This window comes from Ooceraea biroi, chromosome 8 (assembly GCF_003672135.1).
Source record: "Ooceraea biroi isolate clonal line C1 chromosome 8, Obir_v5.4, whole genome shotgun sequence".
Classification (NCBI taxonomy): domain Eukaryota; kingdom Metazoa; phylum Arthropoda; class Insecta; order Hymenoptera; family Formicidae; genus Ooceraea; species Ooceraea biroi.
The window spans coordinates 15,774,775-15,793,778 of NC_039513.1; the positions used below are offsets into that span (position 1 = coordinate 15,774,775).

The 19,004-nt window shown below is 40.7% G+C and overlaps 3 protein-coding genes across 7 annotated transcripts; 1 reads left to right on the plus strand and 2 right to left on the minus strand.

The window, feature by feature from the left end:
* The first annotated feature begins 2,284 nt into the window (after window positions 1–2,284).
* LOC105279994 (G-protein coupled receptor moody) lies at window positions 2,285–11,684 on the plus strand. Of its 3 annotated transcripts, none has more exons than XM_011340155.3 (9): window positions 2,285–3,151; window positions 6,989–7,140; window positions 7,309–7,449; window positions 7,597–7,767; window positions 7,928–8,055; window positions 8,234–8,387; window positions 8,471–8,670; window positions 10,104–10,373; window positions 11,100–11,684. In XM_011340155.3, exons 2-8 carry the CDS (start codon window positions 7,013–7,015, stop codon window positions 10,343–10,345), a joined length of 1,164 nt encoding a protein of 387 aa, XP_011338457.1. In that variant the 5' UTR covers window positions 2,285–3,151; window positions 6,989–7,012; the 3' UTR covers window positions 10,346–10,373; window positions 11,100–11,684. The 3 variants fall into 3 exon arrangements, with proteins under 3 accessions (XP_011338457.1, XP_011338464.1, XP_011338451.1); XM_011340149.3 differs by having other exon boundaries at window positions 2,287–3,151; window positions 10,104–10,301; XM_011340162.3 differs by lacking the exon at window positions 6,989–7,140 and having other exon boundaries at window positions 2,286–3,151; window positions 10,104–10,301.
* Window positions 10,816–13,941, minus strand: LOC105280008 (phosphotriesterase-related protein). Of its 3 annotated transcripts, none has more exons than XM_011340177.3 (8): window positions 13,692–13,725; window positions 13,396–13,555; window positions 13,060–13,250; window positions 12,713–12,871; window positions 12,324–12,488; window positions 11,941–12,161; window positions 11,650–11,804; window positions 10,816–11,185 (listed from the first exon to the last, which is right to left on the minus strand). In XM_011340177.3, the coding sequence occupies exons 1-7, from the start codon at window positions 13,723–13,725 to the stop codon at window positions 11,667–11,669; spliced, it is 1,068 nt and encodes a 355-aa protein (XP_011338479.1). In that variant the 3' UTR covers window positions 10,816–11,185; window positions 11,650–11,666. The 3 variants fall into 3 exon arrangements, with proteins under 3 accessions (XP_011338479.1, XP_011338480.1, XP_026827546.1); XM_011340178.3 differs by having other exon boundaries at window positions 11,628–11,804; XM_026971745.1 differs by having other exon boundaries at window positions 10,816–11,804; window positions 13,692–13,941.
* Window positions 13,942–14,886: 945 nt separating this feature from the next.
* LOC105279975 (ras-related protein Rab-38) lies at window positions 14,887–18,867 on the minus strand. The gene is made up of 6 exons (XM_011340116.3): window positions 17,478–18,867; window positions 16,906–16,938; window positions 16,497–16,593; window positions 16,288–16,344; window positions 15,814–16,055; window positions 14,887–15,526 (listed from the first exon to the last, which is right to left on the minus strand). Exons 1-6 carry the CDS (start codon window positions 17,608–17,610, stop codon window positions 15,402–15,404), a joined length of 687 nt encoding a protein of 228 aa, XP_011338418.1. The 5' UTR covers window positions 17,611–18,867; the 3' UTR covers window positions 14,887–15,401.
* Between the last annotated feature and the right edge of the window lie 137 nt (window positions 18,868–19,004).

Sequence of the window (19,004 nt, forward strand, 5' to 3'; positions counted from 1 at the left end):
GGTCCAGCAGAAAAGAAAGTGGAAGTATTTGCGATAAAATGCAATATAAATTGCAAAAATATGCATTTCAATACAATACAATATTTAATAAGCAATATTTTAATCATGTAATTGGATTTTATTTTCGAATTGAAGTCGTGTTTTTGTCACTTTGGTACCGACATTTTCGCAAATATTTCGCAAATATTTCAATCCACTTTATCAGGAAAAGAAGCAACCAGATATTGTGTATATTTTCCCTGATGAAGAAGATTGAAACGTTCACGAAACATCGAAGCAAACTGAAAATGTAGAAATGTCCAATCCGGAAGTCAAATCCTATAATTAACAATACGGAAACCTTAAGTTTTTGATATTATTTTTGCTAATCATATGCTTCTTCGTGAAATTAGGGGGTGCAAATTGGTGGCATCGAGGACATCGATCACAAGTGACGCGGTCTTGTTAAGCAGTTGTAAACGATTTGCTGGGACGTGCCTACGTGATCGGCAACGCAGCAGCAAAAGTGTTAAACGGTGCCAGCCAGCCCCATGTCGTCCCATCGACGTTATGGCACTTACGGGTCCAGCTGGAGCACCTACGTGCCCGATCACGGAGCGTATACCGTCCCCTGGAAACCGCGGCGAGCGCGTCCCTACATCCTTTTTAAAAATAATTGCATTTCGTTAGTAGTAGTTGCGCCACGCGAGGGGGAGCGCCTCCAGCTGCGTACGAACGTCCGCGACCGGAAGCGAACGGGTCGGTCGGAAGCGCGTTTCCCCAGTTCGCTTCTTGTCCGGGTTTCGATTTGCCGTGATCTCGAACTCCGCTCGCACGGCAAACGTTCCCGTAAATTGGCGGATGTGTCGTCGCAGAGCGACCAATTCGCTCGTGTCCCTTTAAATAAATCTTAACTTTCGATTAATTGCATCAAGAATATAATATAATTATTAAGAATATAAAAAGATATGAACGAAGGGACATCCGCCGGCAATTATCGGTGACCGATCGATTAAGCTTAATTTGTAACTGTCCCAAAGAAAGAAAGTTTGAGAAATTGATTAAGCAATAAATTAAGCAATGAAGCAAATTAAGATATGTATCTTTCTTTCTCAATATTACTTTTAAATGAAGGTATTTTTGCTTTAAAATTAATTGATCTCTGAGGGAAATATTTTATCACTCTTCAGTTACGGTACTCCTGCATTGGAGCTCGCGTTGTTAATTGAGAACCGAACATTTTTCTTATCTCACTTTTATTATAATCGCGGCGAAACATTGTTAATATTATCTTTCCCAATTTCCCCAATGCCAAAGTGTTCTGTCATTGATGATATGTTTTTAATTTGTCGTACCACATATCTGTAGCCGGAAGGACATCCGCTAGATCTAGGTCGTCGCACACAAGCGTATCATTGATGTTACGTATAAAACTTATTAATATATTCGATTAAAAAAAATAGATAGATAGATTATATTGTTTTTCTCGGCAGAAAATGATGAGCTTATGAATTGAAAGAGCGGAGGAAGGGGAGGGAGAGAAGATGATCGAATTAATTCCGGACAAATGGGCGCGCTTGTGTTGAATGCGGGTCGCTTCTGTGACGCGTAAATCTAGCGAGGTTCGATTTAGTCATTCCAATTAATGCGGCCGGTCGGTTCCACTTCGTTGTGTCTAATTCACTCTCGCTCGTGTCTCCTCGGTTGCTCACGTAATAAACGGGCTACACGCCCGCGGTATCGAGAGAGTACGATGATCTTATCGGCGAGCGCGAGTGGATTCGAGAAGTTCTCGTGCGATCTGATACCGTAATCGATCCCCATCGGGGAGATCTACTTCGGCTTATCTCGCCAGCCGCGAGACAGTCAATCTTCAATTCTTTTATTCTTGTTTAACAATAACTTGTATGTTAGAAGTAAAAGTAAAAACATTTAAAAAATATTCTGAATCTCTCGCCTATCTTAATCGTTCAGCTGATTTCCTCTGCGAAACGTAGAAATTTACCACACCCGCATATAACATAATTCTCGTCCCAATTACGCAAAAACAAGCGGAAGGACGCGATATATTGCCATCGCAGCACATTCCGCACAACTTGAAAAGGCGCAGCTCGGTGTGTCACAGCGAAAGGGTCACCAGGGGTCCCCGGGTCTTGGGCGCAGATGTGGTCTCGCTCGTCATCGAGCCCACACCGAGGACCGAGCCCGTTTCCCCGCGTCCTCTCTCCCTCTCTCTCCCACAACCTCCTCCTTCTGCGGCCGCCTACCCGCACTCGGGGCCCGTATCTAGCGTGTGTACGATCTGACGGAATGCTGGGTAAGCAGTAGTCCATCCACGGTGACGCTGACGCATACACGGTGCCCTCGACATCGCGCGCGGCGGTCCCCTCCGCGAGTCGGTCCGGTCCCCGGACAATCGATCGCGCGCGCAGTCGAGATCGCGAGTCGTCGCGAAAGAAGTCACGATCGTCCGCGAGACAGACAGACAGGTGTCATTCGGCTGGAAACTGCTTTGCAAAATTTCAAATAAAAATTCAAGTTACGTGCGTGAGGTCCTCCGGAAAGGAAATGTCGTCCGCTCGGAGATATCGTTTAAAATAAAGACGACAAAGTTACACGAGTGGACACGAAGGACGTTTAGTTGGGACTTTCTGTGGAATTTTTTGAACGATAACAAAAAATTTCGACGAAATCAAAATTCGGCCACGTCATCGGCGAAGAATCGACAACTTTCCCAGCACCGTTGAGTTACCTTTGCTTGAGGGAAGAAAGCATTAAGTGATCGGACTTTGTGGAAATCAGTTGAATTTCGACGGAGTTAGATTAGTACAATAAAACTGCGAAGACACGAATAGAACAAAGAGGAAGAGAAGAGAGCCGAAGGTATTAAAATAAAAATATACTAGTCAGCCGGTGTGCCAATGAAGATTTCGTCACGTGACGCTCGAGAGCTGAAGGATTCACGGAAATAACGATATTAAATTATTCTCTTACACAACTTTAATCATTCTCCGTTAGAACGCACGCTGAGAAGCGCGTGAGATCATCTGCAGATCGAGAATTCTTCTCGCATTCCTCAGTTGAAAAAAGTCATTAATTTTCCTCTTGCATCTTCGATTGTCTGTCACCTCGCCCAGATTCATGGCTACTCTGAAGTAGGAATCGACGAGTGGTAAGTAATACTCGTTACTGTTTTATTTATCTTGTTCTTCTCAACTGTTTCTTTGTCTCAAGCTTTAACGCGTCAATTAAGCTTGTCGAAGTGTGTAATCGATTTTTAATCGCGAATGCAAGCACGATAGAAGATGAAACAATTATTCGAGTACCTTGAAAGCCGGCTGATTGAATCCCTAAGAAGTATCGTTTAATCGCGGTTTTCACCCCGCCTGGATCCGCCTGGTCTCAAGGGCGGCGTTGGTCTGCGATCCTGTGGGACCAATGCCGAGAACAGGGCAAAAAACCGTGGCGGGTGGTTCGACGGTCCTGACGAGCAATTTAGAAACATGACGTGGGGAGAATTACGACGCGTGCAGTAGTATTCAATTAGCTGGATCCTACCAAAGCTACTGCGAAAATTCAAGGGAGCTTTACGTACTTCAATCGCACGTACAAACGATCCCATACATAATTCAGTGTATCATATATTACAGACTTGCAATTGCATGTTACACAAAATATTAAGCCTTGAGGCAATTATTCGAGTATTTTGAAGACTAATTAGTTCCTAGAAAAGTGCATAAAAATTACGCCAATAAAGTCAGAATGCACAAAAATTTTTGAAAGCTTCCTGCAGGTTTGATTGTCTGCTTTGTTTGAATTTGCTTTGGAATTGTCTTGTAAATTTAGATATTAAGATCGTTAAGAAATTAAGATCACCAGGGAGCCTTCCGCTTTAAACGAGCCGGTATCTTAGTATCACCCGGCATACAGCATATCTACCGCTAATGCACGGTATGAATAGCACGACACATGTTTTGTGCCGTACGTTTGCAGACGTTTGACATCCACGCCACGTGGTCCTCTCGTGGGCGGTACATGAGAGTGTCGCGCCTTGATCGACTTTCAACGATCGTGCACTCGACTCGTGTACACGCACTATCTTTTCGCACTCGGTATTCGCACATTTATATCCCGCTCGATCTCCATTTCAGTCACATAAAAAAGTTGCGAACGTAATGAGATTAAATACTGATTCATGCGATCATTTATTCTGGATTTCGTGCGCCCTAGTGACGCAATAACAAGCAATCGCGCTTTGTCGAGGCTTAATACTGAATTTAATTTTAATTACTGAATGACGTACACAGTCGCATTATGATAATCAGAATTTGTACGTAGAATTACGTAATAATCTTAGTACCAAATAAAAGAATAATTTCACTGTGTGTTGTTGTCAATTTTTAATTAAGAAGATAGATTGTTAGAGTCTCACGCGCGATTGTCGCAAACGTTCCACCGGAAATACGAATTCGTGTGCGAAAGACTGAATGCGCTCTTGACCGAACGAGACGCCGATCGACGCATCGGCGACCGGCGCTGATTCGCTCCAGGTACTTTCACCGTGACTCAACTTGACTCATTCATTGCCGTTCGCCGCATGATTAACACGGAAATCATTCGGTGACGTCAGTCCGTCACCGAGGAACTTCCACAGAACGAGAAATAATGTTCGCGGTTTCGCGCCGCGTCTTCCGTCACAGCGCGTCACCGATTGACTTATCGAACTGATATAAAAGTCAAATATACACTCCTTTCTCGGAGTTTAAGCTTGCCTCCTTCAGATAAAGTCAAAACACTGATGTATATCGTTAAATAAAAATTTATACATAATATATATTTGTTTTATGTCAAGACAAAAAATGAAAAATTGCTCTCCAATTAAACTCGTTTCGAAGTTTTTCCTTGATTTCGTAATTTTTCCGTGCGATATATAGCGATTCTTCGGTAGTTTAGCTATTGACAATCAGTTATCTCTCTCTCACGATGCAGTTACGATAACATGAAATTATTTTGTCAATTTTTGCAGACGCGTATGTGCATGTAAAGGGGACAGCGACACGGCCGGCGCGACGCGTTGATGCGTTCCCATGTCTTTCGTGGCTTTCATCAGTTTTTTCGTCGCGAGGGGACGCCTAGTACCGGGTGTCCGTTAATTTCCTTTAATTAAGCTCAATCGGGGTTAATGCACCGCAGTTTGACCCCAGTTTACCAAATCCAGCGCACCCTCCGCGACTATGCATTGCACATGGATCGCTATCGTTGATCGATAAATATAGATTCGCAATTTTTTATTGACGTGAATTCTCCTTGCAGTAGTTCTTCACAGATTTATCCAATAATGAAAGAGCCATACTAAAAATATAATAATCAAGAAAAATTACGACATTATAAATTACTTGACAAACTCAGCTAATAAATTTTGCTTCAGAATCTCTGCGTTTATCAAGTACAAGAAATCAGAACGATAAACAAGATCTCGATATTCAGAGGCAATTACTCGAGTAGCAGGAAACTGACACGCTATATACTGCTAACTCATAATTGATATCGTACATTCCGGGTAGACTCGAGCAACGTTCTCTGCACGTCTCGGTGATGTAAATGACTCATGTAACGATGAGCCAAAGCCATTCGTAAACCGTTTGCTGTCGCGTGGCTGCGGTTTAATGATCGGAGAACGGCGCTCGAAGGAAGATTTACAAGGAAGCTTTGGAATGAGGGATATTACGAATTTACATTGCAAAATCGCACGTTGGTCACGTCGGTGTGATTATCGCGAGCGGATTCAAGGTATCCGGAAACGCCACTGACGGAATATGGAATTATGGAGTACCTCGGCTGGCCCGGAAGCCATCAACGGGCGGCTGCGGGCCGAAGAATGCCGCCAATCTCGGAGAATCGGTATCGTTCTCCGAGAACGTTATCCTCGGTAAATCGTTATCCTCCGGACTAGCTATTTCCGTTGTCACCAGCCCATAAATAATAATGAATTCTTACGGTCTCCTTTCTTCGCGATTAACGCGAGTGTCCGTTCCCCGCCGCGCCATTGTCTGGGCCGGAGAATTATTTTAATGCGCCTCGCGCGCGCGGGATTTGCATAACGCAAATGTCAAACGTCCCACGCGTCATCAGGCTCTCGTTCTTGAGAGTTCCTCACTTACAATTAGAGTCCTCGGTAATCTCTGCTAGACACTGACGTGCGGGACGAACGCGATTAATATAAATCGCGCGTCGCGCGATGTAAATTTCTTTCGGCCTCTTTTAACGGCGATTCCGTTAATAAACTCCTGTGTACCTTATTTCAGGCGTCCTCATACTTTTTTATGGGTCTGGTTGTAACTCAACAGTTATTGAAATCTCTTGAGACGTATTCTAATTTGATATGTAATACTTAATTAAAGATTGTTTAAAAAAGTCTCGAAATTGTAAGTGTTAATCCACGTTATATCTCAAGACTAACGAAGGCGTTGATTTTTAACGCGTTGTGGTACAGCGATAGCTCGTTGCACCACGCTGGTTTTGTCTGTCGCAATTCAGGAAAAGGCTTTGAAGCAACAAGTGCGTCGTCGCATCCGCCTTGCATCAGATCGCGGCGCGGCGCGTCGCGTCGCGCGCCAACCGGAATTTCAGATCGCGGTTTCCTCCGTGGGAATACCGTGTCTGCCTCGTTTGTTTCGCAATAATAGCGCAAACGGGTCTCATGATAGGCGTTGACTTGTCAATGAATGCCTATCATGAAGGAGGAACATCGTGTTTCTTATGTTTCTACAGCCTCTCGCCGTAATTTCACTTCATCTCCAAGACGAATCACTCGGCCGACAGATATGTGATAGATCGAGACGCCGATCTGCAGATCGGTGTCCCGGTTATTTTTATATTCGCCGAAATATTCGCGCTACGGATATTCCTGCGACTGTCGCCCGCGCGATTAGTCATCCGCTTTAGTCATCCGCCTAGGAGAATACAGGTCGAATATTTAATTTCGCTCTTCCGTTCACGAATGCCGCAGGCCTTCGAGGTCGGACGAGACTAAATGGAACCGTTCGAACAAAGCTTCAACACCTTCGCCAAAGCCGGAATGATGGATGGCGCGACCACGTGGACGTCGCACGTCATGGACAACATTACACACAGCACTATCGTTGATGCGGAATCGTCAAGGTACGTCGATCAGTTTGGTGCACGCAATATGTGCTCTGGAATTGCTTGTGGCTTCCTGCATATCTCAGCTGATCCGATATTGATCTTTCTTGAAAAATTAACGAAATCGATAAAAATTGATGAATAAAAAAATAATCGTTCTTACGATTGTTGATTTATGCGTTGCAGATTTCCAAAGCCCTTGAGGACCTTCGCAGCAGTGGTAGCAATCATCATCATGCTCGTCGGTCTCGCCGGTAATTTACTGACGATCGTTGCTCTCTGCAAATATCCTAAAGTTCGCAATGTCGCAGCGGCTTTTATCATAAGGTATTAATCCAGACAATATGCCTGTAATTATCGCGCACACAGACATACTGCTACCATTTAACGTAGAGTGTTGGCTGCAAGTTTTAACATTCTCGTTATGTGGCTCTTCTTCATGTCCACGTTAATTACATTAATCTGCATCAATAGCTTGTGCGTCGCGGACTTTGTGTTCTGCCTGCTGGTGCTGCCGTTCGACTCCATCAGGTTCATCAACGCCAGCTGGACGGATGTACGATTTTTGTGCGTCTTCGTACCCTTCTTTCGATACGGAAACGTTGGCGTCAGTCTCCTATCTGTTGCAGCTATTACTATCAACAGGTGTGTGTCTCTTCTTTATTTTCATACTTAAACTTTTATGCCTCGGTTCATTCAATCAGGCAATTTGTTTTAATTTGATTGAGCGTGACAAATAAACTGTTTGAGAATTAATGTGCGATCAGATCAAATATAATTATAATTGACAATTTGTATTCTGTAGGTACATTATGATAGCGCACTATACCATATACAGCAAAGTGTATAAAAAATACTGGATCGCCGCGATGATCGTCTTCTGCTGGGTGTTCTCTTACGGAATGCAGATACCCACGCTTTTGGAAGTGTGGGGTAAGCTTCCGCTTCAATTATTATTTAAACGTTATTCAATAATATTGAAATCTTAATTATAAATTTTCAGTCGAATAGAAGATTAAGAATATCTTCGTTTTTTAATATTACTTTATTATTCACAACTCATTATTTATCGCTTGCAATTTCTTATCTATCTTCTTCTGGCTCTCTTTAGGTAAATTTGACTACGATTCCAATCTGGAGACCTGCTCTATTGTCAAGGACCATCATGGTCACACTTCCAAGACATTCCTCTTCATCATGGGGTTCCTGATACCCTGCGTGGTGATTGTAGGCTGTTACGCCAGAATATTCTGGGTGGTGCACAAGTAATTTACATTTCCTCACATATATCCTCCACTATTATTTCCTCATGATGATTATCAATCAAAACCATGCACTAATACTACAGATCAGAATCAAGAATGCGGAAGCATGTAGGACCGACGATAAAGTCGCCTCACACACCCAGCAGGGATATTAGAGAGATCAAGCAGAAGCGTAGCGAGTGGAGAATCACAAAAATGGTGTTGGTGATCTTCCTCAGCTTCCTTGCGTGCTACCTGCCAATCACCATCGTCAAGGTGGCCGATGCGGAAGTCAGATGTCCCGGTAAGAAGAGATGCATCATTTTTTTATTATATATACAAAAATAATTCAAATCACAATCGAAATTCAGCCATTAGGCAACAATAAATAATTATATAAATAAGGAAATATATTAGGGGTGTGATTTAGTTTTGAGGGTTTTTTGCTCAAAAACGCATGTATTTAAATATGATAATGAATGAATACCTTAATCAAAATATTTTCCTTCGTTTTCTATAACTTTTTCCCATCTTTCTGGCAAGAGATGGATTCCACCACGATAAAATCACTCTTTTGAATTGATCCATTCGTCGACGAATTTTCGCACTTCTTCGAAATTATGAAAGTGTGTATCCTCTAAAGCGTGTTGCATCGACCGGAACAAATAATAATCGCATGGAGCAATGTCCGGAGAAGACTTGCCATTCAAGCTCTAATAGTGTTTGTTCCACTGATAACGCAACGTGAGGTCGAGCGTTGTCACGAAGAAGAATCACTTTCCGTCGTTTACTCGCAATTGCTGGTCGTTTTTGGTCGAATGCTTGCTTCAACTTGTACAATTGGTGTCGATAACGATCAGCCGTGACAGTCTCATGCGGATTTAACAGCTCATAGTACACTATCCCACCAAATACAGAGCATTACTTTTGAACCGTGAATATTGCGTCTCGGAGTTGATGTTGATAGTTGGCTTGGATCCACCCATGATTTTCTGCGTTTGGAATTATCAAAATAGATCCACTTTTCATCCCCAGTAACAATCCGAGACAAAAGACTCTTCTTTTTTTGCCTGGCGATCAACGAAATGCAAATGTTCAAATGGCACTTTCCGATAATTGATGTCGAACCCATTTCCCTTCTTTCTGAATTTTTCCCATTTCATGTAAATGTTTGGTAACTGTTGTACGATCAACATTTAATGCTCTGGCAAGTTCTGAAGTGGATTGTGTTGGATTTTCGTCCACTAATGCTTGCAAATCTGCATTTTCAAGCTTTCTTAGTTGTCCCGAGCGTTCTTTGTCCTTCACATCAGTATAACCACTTTTAAAGCGTCTAAACCAGTATTCACACGTCTTAATTAATGGGGCAGAATCACCATAAGTTTTCACAAGAATTCTATAACCGTCAGCCGCAGTTTTCTTTTGATTAAAAAACAAAAGCAACGCATGTCGAAAATGCTGTTTCGGAAGTTGTATTTTTACGATGATATAAACACGACCGTTATTGCATCTATTGCTATAATGCTACTAAATGTCATGGATAATGTCAAGACTGTAAGAAACAACAGTTATCGGAAACAGCTATTGGAACAAACTGACACTACAGCCATCTGTTGCAAAACCCTCAAAACTAAATCACACCCCTAATAAAGTCTGATATGTGCAGAAGATAATCAAGTATTCATATTACTCTTGAGAGAGCAGAGTTAACTGTTGCTTTTTTTTCGAATGCTTCAGAGTGTCACATTCTGGGCTATCTGCTGCTGTACTTTGCGTCGTGCGTGAACCCGATCATTTATGTGATCATGAACAAGCAGTACAGGCAGGCGTACGCCGGGGTGATCGGCTGCTCGTGGATAAGGGCGAGTTTGACACCGTACGGAAGCAGCGCGCCCTGCGCTGGCCATCAGGTCCATCACCAGGACTTCGCCCAAGGTAACTTCGAGCAACGACACGCGGTAACTCTCACCAAGCTCTGACCGAGCTAAGCGACCACTCGCTCACTTCGTAAGTCAAGGGCACCAAGTTTGCTGCTTTCTATTTGATTGCCGCTTTTTGATATCGCTAATATAAGTGGTCAGTGTGTGCGTACGTTAACACCGACTAATCGCAAGTTCTAATCTTCGATTTCTTTATTTTTTATGCCTAACACGTCCCTAACTTCATCCCTCGGTGAAGGGCAGAGCGAGCGACGTCGAAGGGTCGTCGTCGTCGGAATGCAACTCGTGATTTAATAATGCACTAACAAAGTCCGATGGATCATTGACTTTTCATTTAATTGCTTAAATTTATTTCCGAATGTCTTGCTTCTAATCGTTGCAAGATTTTAATCATTGACTCGTAGTTTTAATCATTGAAGCACGGTGAAGGATTTATGTTGAAGGATACTGATTGAGACAATTATGTTGTAATTGGAAATTAAGAGAAAAGAATATTCTAAGATATTTTCTTTACAAACCATAATTTATAAATGTGTAAATTACATAAATTGCATCACATCTAACTTCTTTCTTTCACTATTTTATTGCGATATTTTATTCCTTGTATACATATATTTCTTCCATACATATCATGATACCACTGTATCTTAGGAAACACAAATCATTCACTACTTCAAGACAGCTTTAGGCTAGCGCTTTTTCGTCAATTGCTACTCTCTTCTCTGCATTTGACACGACAGTGCCGAGTGATGTCGCCATCGAAGTATAATCACGTCTTACTCCTTGGCCACAGATTACTCAAAGGACTTCAGCAAAACCATGGTGTCGACGGTGTCTATAGCCATGAATCCCGTGAGAAGTTCGCAACTCCAGGAGGAGCTGTAAGACATCGCAGATCGAAGGCTGATGTCGAAAAATTGAGAGGAGAGGATAAACGTCTTTCGTCACGAGGAAGAAAGGAAGACTGATACTCTCTCGTTACTGTTATCGAGCCAGTTCGCATGATTTTTGTACCTCGTCTAGTACGATAGAATAGTGCGTTGTATAAATTATTCTTTCGCTCATGAATGATGTATCGCGAACGTCGAATGTGTCGCGCGCGTATTTAATTTCCGAAAATCGGAAAAGCCAGGAAGCTAAAGCTCCTCGGCCGGATACTGACCTTTACCAAAGCTTATCGTGCATCGTATGTAAATAAAATGCAATTTGTATCGTTTTATATTTAAAAAAACGCGTTCGTATAATTAAGGCAATGAGTATAAAATAAGGACATTAGACTATAATGCAGCAACGTACACTCAATAAAATAAGAATCCATTACCGTTTCATGAGAAAAGACACACCTTGCTCCGCAAATAAATTATTCTCGAGTAAGCCACTTTCTGGGATTTTCAATTGTAATCGTATTGATTTCCTCCGTAGTAAAGCCCCTGTTCATCATTATGCTTGGTATAACGTTACTCGTGATATGAGAATATCCATGACCACCGAAAGGTATCTAAAAGTTAACAAAATAATTTAATTTTTATCCACTAAAACTTAATCATTTACATTCTTGCCGTTTTCAAATTAATTTTGATCTTTAAATGACTCAATGATCTTTATATTACATAAACTCGAAAATTCAACTGTACCAGTCTATGCTTGGTGTGAACGTCGTGACTCATGAGGACTCGGCGCAGTTTTCCTTCTTTCTTTAGCTTCGCAATACGTTTGACGCGCTGTGCGTCCGACAGCATATCGATTGTCGTGTTTAACTGATAAAAAGAACATTCGGTACCAAACAGATCGAACTGGATGTAACATTTGGTCTCGTCGGCGAACTCCATGAGCTTCTCCACGCTGGTCAATGTACCTATCAAATTCGACATTATTTAATTAAAATAATACAGAAAATTAAATTAAACGTTAAAGAAGATTGCGATATCAACTTCAATTTTTAAAAAATCTTGAATTTTTCAATTTGAATTTTTTAAATTATTTATATCGTTAGCAGAAAGAAATTTGTTGATCTTACGATCGATGTGCGACATGATGGCTTTGCTGGAATCTCCTCCAGCCTCTTGGTAGATCCGCATTATTTCCATGGGCGCAGATTCATTCCTCCCAGGATGAAAGCTCACAGGGCAACCCAATTGCGCTTGAAGCTCGCCAGTCGCGCAAATAGCTCGTTTTTCAAAATCTGAAATACAGTGATACAACACAAATACTTCTCCAAAATATAACACAAAAGTTTGTAAGATATCATTTTGATTTTTATGTTCACGATCAATTAATTAATTATTTTATTTTATTATTTTACTGACTTTATTAAATGATTCTTTACGAAAATGCGCAACCTAACGAGATGTAATTGATAATTTACTATTTATTGCTGTTTATAACTTATAATTTATATCTATTTACCTTCGATTGGCCAAGTGCTGCCGACTTCTCCGATAAATCCTGCTTTCACGTCGGGACATTCCTCGCAACCAGTTTGCAATTCTTTGTACATCAAGTTATACATTTCTTCTTTCGACGTACTGAGAGTTGATGCACTCTGCGTACTGGCAACATAATATCCTGACGAGTTACAAAAACGTAATAAAATTATATCGTAAATGGAATAATAATAATATATGAACTAAGATATTTTCCGTGAAGGAAATCTAATTAAAAGATATTTGGAGCAAACAAAGAGAAGATAGTTTGGTCGAGTGGTACGTGAGAGATAACATGCGTCGTTATTGACAAGAAGCTGCTAATAGTACCAGTTCCGGCAATTACGTTGATCCCAGTGGACTCGCTAACTGCTTTCATTAAAAAGATGTCGCGTTGCAAGCCGTGGTTGCTGTTCTCCACGATGGTTCCACCGCCACTTTTCTTAAATATTTCAACATCCTCGAGAACAGCTGCCGCTGATCCGTCGTCATTGAACGATAAGTTAACTAAGTTACTGTACCTGATTTCAAGTATTTTATTAATTAATTTAATTAATTTTCATTGAACAATATTTATTCAGTGAGTATTATTCAATAATACGCAATTATGCAGGCGCATGAGGCTTATAAAAAATACGGTGCAAGAGATATTTTCATCTCACTTACGGATATTGTCTGATATACCCAATGTTCCGCAAGGACAGCTCGTCATTCGAAAAATCTTTCAGATGACTCGGTGGTGGTACGTAAAACTTGCGAAAGTCCAGAGAGAAGTGCTCGTGCGTTAACGTTCTGCCAAGCTCCGACAATCGTTTACGTCCCAGCACTGCACCATAAAACAAAACCGGCAGAAATATTTATATAAATATATAACAAGAGCTCTTTATAAGTGGCTCCAGAAATAGAGTGGTCTCAAAATCAGGATAACTGCTGATCGCCGTTGAGTACAAATTCCAGCTTACCAGTTTCCACGGTGTCTGCACGACTTCTATCCATTTCTTCACTTTATCCTCGTTGGAATCAAAAAGCTCGAAAGTTCAGACACAGCCACGTCGACTTGCCCTAACGTAATCAACTGTCAGACGTTCTGGAATTGCGTAAACTCAATGTCACTTGTATATTCCATTTAGTACAGAAACATGCGCGATACCACGTCCGATAGCGGCAGATCGTGATCCACGACTAGCATGACTAGACCGTATTCCAAGACCACAACACCGTTATTTTCACAGTCGGCAAATGCTCGTTATCAGTAGCTACTGTGCTAAGTGATAACACTTTCAGTGTATAAACGAGGCCAGACAGCTCGAATATGCGCAACTGACGCGTTGATAACAGAAGTACGTTCTCTTCTTAATAATTTGGAATCTGATTGTAACTGTTGGCTGTTTTAATTTAATAGATTAGATAATAATAACAGCTGTTGGAGTGAACTAGATTTCCCAGACTAAACTCGAGTCCTGGAAGTTGTCAATAATTATTAATAAGACATTTTTAATAAATTATAATTTTAGTATTGATATGATTAAAATGTAAAACAAGTGCGAGGTGATCGATGCCTTCATAAGAATACATTAAGCCTTTGTAACATCTGGAATAACACCAAGGCATTACAAAAAGAGCGGCAATTGAAGTTTTCTAAGTTCCGAGGTCGACAATTTTTTTCTTTTTCCTAGTAGCTTTGGTATATTTATATTGTTATTTGGCATATTGCGAAGAGTTCTCGACGATTGAAAATACTTTAGACCAATAATTGAAAAAGTTCTAGCCCTAAAAATTGTTTCTTTTTCTGAGGAGTTCTGAGGCATCTATATTGTTATTTGACATATTGCCTAGAGTTCTCGATGATTTAAAATTCTTTAAAACAATAAATGAAAAAGTTCTAGCCCTAAAAATTGTTTCTTTTTCTGAGGAGTTCTGAGGCATCTATATTATTATTTGGCATATTGCCTAGAGTTCTCGACGATTGAGAATACTGTAGACCCAGAAATGAATAAGTTCTATCCCTTATAATTATTGCTACATTTATTTCTTCTGGCAAATATCCGTGTCAGTAATGTCTTAATAACATTTCCATTACGTAAACGAATCTAATTCGTCCAGCTGACAAGCCTCCGGGCGAGATGGAGAGGAAAAGAGAAGAATTCAGCCTTGTGATAGTCTGTGTTCTCGAGTATATTTGCATAATCTTCGTAACTTGTTTACCATGACAGAATAATGTTCTATAAATTATTCATTCGCGCGTGTTGACGTGTGTCATTGCTATTCGAGTCTTGCGGTATGCCGAGAATCTTGAAAATTACTCTTTACTGATTGTTGACACGCGCTAAAAATTCTCCACAAGATACGATTCACATAATTAGAATGATAATTATCATAAAACGTCGTAGTTATCTTTTTCATGTAATTATGGCGGAATTGCAAAGTTATAAGGCATTTGCCAATAATAAATAAGGACCAACAGTAAAGAATATCGTGCAACGATAATATTCATAAATTTTTGCAATTTATAAAATCGCTCAATTTGTACAGTCTCTTTCTGCCATCGTGTGGCATTTCCTTTCTCATGACGATCGTCGTAACGATTTCTCGGTTATTATCTCCATCGTCGTTGTTCCTTTCGCGTTGCGTTTCGTTGATGTGCATCTCGGACAATCTCGAAGCCCGTCGTTCTACTTGCAACAGCCAAATTTCTCGCGCTTCGGTGGAGACTCGTGTCGTAACCGGATCGAGTCACGTATACCGTTTTCGATTCTCGCGCTCAATACCTTCTCCACCAAATAGTGCATCGCTGCATCTGCAAGTATTTTCGTAACGTGCGGTCAGTAATTTAGATATCAGATTGACTGGAAAATCCACTCGTATTTTATAAATTAATTACGTTACTTTATTAATATAAATTAATTACGTATTTTATTTATTAACGTACTTAACAGATACGTTAATAAATAAAATACGTTATAAAATAAAAAATGCGTTAAAATAAACGATATGTTGCCCATCCAAAGTGTTTCTTGAAGACATGGACTTGAAGAAAAGAAGAAAGACTTCGAAATAAAATCTCATCCTTGACCGTTCACCTACCGATGTTGGTGTTCTGTTTGGCGGAAGTCGCGTACCAGGCGTCAATCCTGCTCTCCTTGCAGAATTTCGAGATTTGTTCGTTGGTGACTGCGACCGATACGTCGCACTTGTTCGCCAGAAGTACGATCGGTATGTCCGCACCGTCCGGCAGCGTGACTTTTTCCCGAAGATCGTTCAGCCATTTCTTCATCGATTGGAAGGTCGCTGCGCGGGAGATGTCGAATACAAGAGCCGCGGCCACTCTGCGTGGAGATCAAATAAATCAGTAAAAAAGTGGTGAAGCCGATTTGAAATCGATTAATTAAATAAAGAGTGAGAATTAAAATTTTCGATTATAGTCGATTATCTTCCGTGATTTTATTCAGATTTTCTGTTCGGATTGCAATAAGATATTTATAATAAATATAATAAATTATCCATATTTAAAATAAATATATTTTAAAAAAGAAAGTATAAAAAAAATGTTATACCTACGCGTATTTATAATAGACTCGCGTCATGTATCCGAATCTCTCGTGGCCGGCGATGTCCCTGGAATGAAATCACCGTTTTAGTTGCATTTATCTTGAGATTATTAAGGAACTTGAGAAACCACAAGATAGACAGATAACGAAAGAGAAAGAGAAAGAGAGGAATATTGAAAGATGATAAATAGATAAATAAATTATGCGTATCGACAGTACCATAGCTGCAAGTTTATTTTAGTGTGCGGATCCCAATCGAGCGTTTTTATCGCAAAATCGGCGCCTATGGTAATCTTGTAATTTGAAGAGAACTTCCCTGGAAAAGACAGTGTTTCGAGAGTGTGCGGCGACGCCGTCGCGTCGACGCGCGGATCAGCATCGTGGTCGCAGCTGCTGCAGCCGCAGCTGCGACGCATGTGACCTCTCTATACAGGCGGATGAGCCGGCGTTGCTTTCTTTTTAGAGAGAGAGCATGTTTCTTTCTTTGAACGTGCACTTCCGGAATATTTGCTCGCGAAAGATGCGGTCCTCATTGCTCTTTTTGCGCAAACGCGAAGATACGTTTTCAAAGGTCAGGACCTCTCGCGAAACGATTCTAATCGACGCGAAGAAAAGAGAAGAAATTTACCTTCGGTGTATCTTCTGACCAGCGCGGTTTTGCCTGAAATAAAAAAAAAAACAGTTTCTGCTTCAAAACTTAAAATAAAATTATGTAATCCGCAAGATTATAAATAGTCTGGAAATTTTTTAAAAATCCGTAAAAACATTACGTGACCTATCCCGATAAAACTCAGGACTGCGTACAGTCCGATAGATGCGATTCTCTTGCATGTGTGCAGCCCCGCACGTACGTGCATAATTTTATCGCATCACATATAACATATTTACACAAGTGAGTAGCAGCCGATTACTGGAAGCTGAAGATAACTTAACGGTGAGTGTTCGCGATGACTTTACATGCAAATATTTTGTTATTTTCGAGCATGCTTGTATGAAAGGAGAATCCGAACGATTGATAAAATCGCAGATGATAGGAGGGAGGATTATCTTAATGGATATCGCGCTCTTCTATCGCATCACTCGAGGGGGGCGGAAAATTTTAGTGAATTTTCGCGGGAGTTCCGGATGCAACGAAGACACGGGACGTGCGAATCGCGACGCGAGTTCGAGGGCGGGCGACGATTCGCGGTCGCCACTCACCGACACCGTAGTCGCCGATGACGAGGAGCTTGAAGAGATGTTCCTTATGACCGACATGCGACAGAACGAAGTCCGAGTCCCGCCTGGACTTTCGCAGAGACATGTTCCCCGACGTTCGATCCGCTCGTCGCATCGATCAATCGCTTCACAACGACAGCCTGCGGACTACCCGACCCTCCCGTCGATGGCAAAACCAAGACAGATAAACAGAAGATGACAAGAAAGACGGTTGATTTCATGGGTCGACGTCCACCGTCCTGCCCCACCCCCTCCCTCTCGGCATCATCATCTTCCTATCAGTCGTTCGACCGTTTCTCAGCGTTATCTGAGATCGCAGTAAACACTTGCCGCGATCTTCATTACTCTCCATCAGTCTCCTTCTCTGTCTCTCTCTCTCTTTTCTCCTCGGTGACTTTTAACATCGTCTATCTGCACGATTAAACTTCTGATGGATTAATTAATCATTTCGCCGAAAAAGCTACGGCAGCTCGAGAAATTTCTGCTCTCTAGATCTAAAAATATCGCCATTATATTATAAACTAAGGAGACTTCCGTAGTTTTTTTCATTAATTTATAATAATAGTGATAATAGTGATGTATAATAAATTTAATAATTTTAATGTTTAACTCAATAAAATAGTATTTTTAAAAGAACGTTTTGTGCCGATATCTACGAATTAAATTTCCTATATTTGTCAAAAATAATTGTTCGGATGCAATTCTATTTGTACAGTCGTATCTAGTAATATCTCCTTTTCATTTTTGTAAAATTAACCGTACTCATATTTTAACATTATCTGAAAATAGAGACTTTGTTTAATTTACATGAAATACTATTTAAAAATAAAAATCTGTTTAGTCCAGAGTTGAACAGTTTTACAAATAAGAAGTTCTGTTCATTTATAAGTTCCGTTAAATTATATTATAAATTAATTTAATCCACCAAAGACTTGCGTTTCAAAATTCAACTCGAAACGATGGTTCATCTATTATTGAGTTATACTACTTCCTCATTTTTTCATCAAAAACAGTGGAGACTCGTAGCGGACATTCTAGAAACTAACAAGGTGACTTGTTATTAATAATAAAATGACCACTGAGGCTATAAGACGCCTGTAGTACTGCAACCCAAAATGCACGCCTGCGTAATAGCAATCCTACTTTACGCGCCTAAAAATTGGTTGCTATTCTGCAGGCGCTGACACCCGCGAGATCTTATTGAGACACGACATAAGCAAACGCAAATTTAAAGACTATAAAAATAAGGAATTATTTTTTGCTCTGTTTTCCTTCAGTTAAATAGTAACAATAGGATCTGCAAAATGTTCCTGCTTTGTATACGTTAAATAAAAATCGATCGCTCCGTTCCAAAATGAATAAGATGTATTTGATCGATTCAGCTCAATCATCTCGATTTAAAATGAGGAAGGAATTAATTCCATAAAACTCCACTACGATTCTCCCTGCTTTCGACGAAAAACTAGACTCGCTGATAAATTAGAATTTTTTATTTGTTACTAATATCGC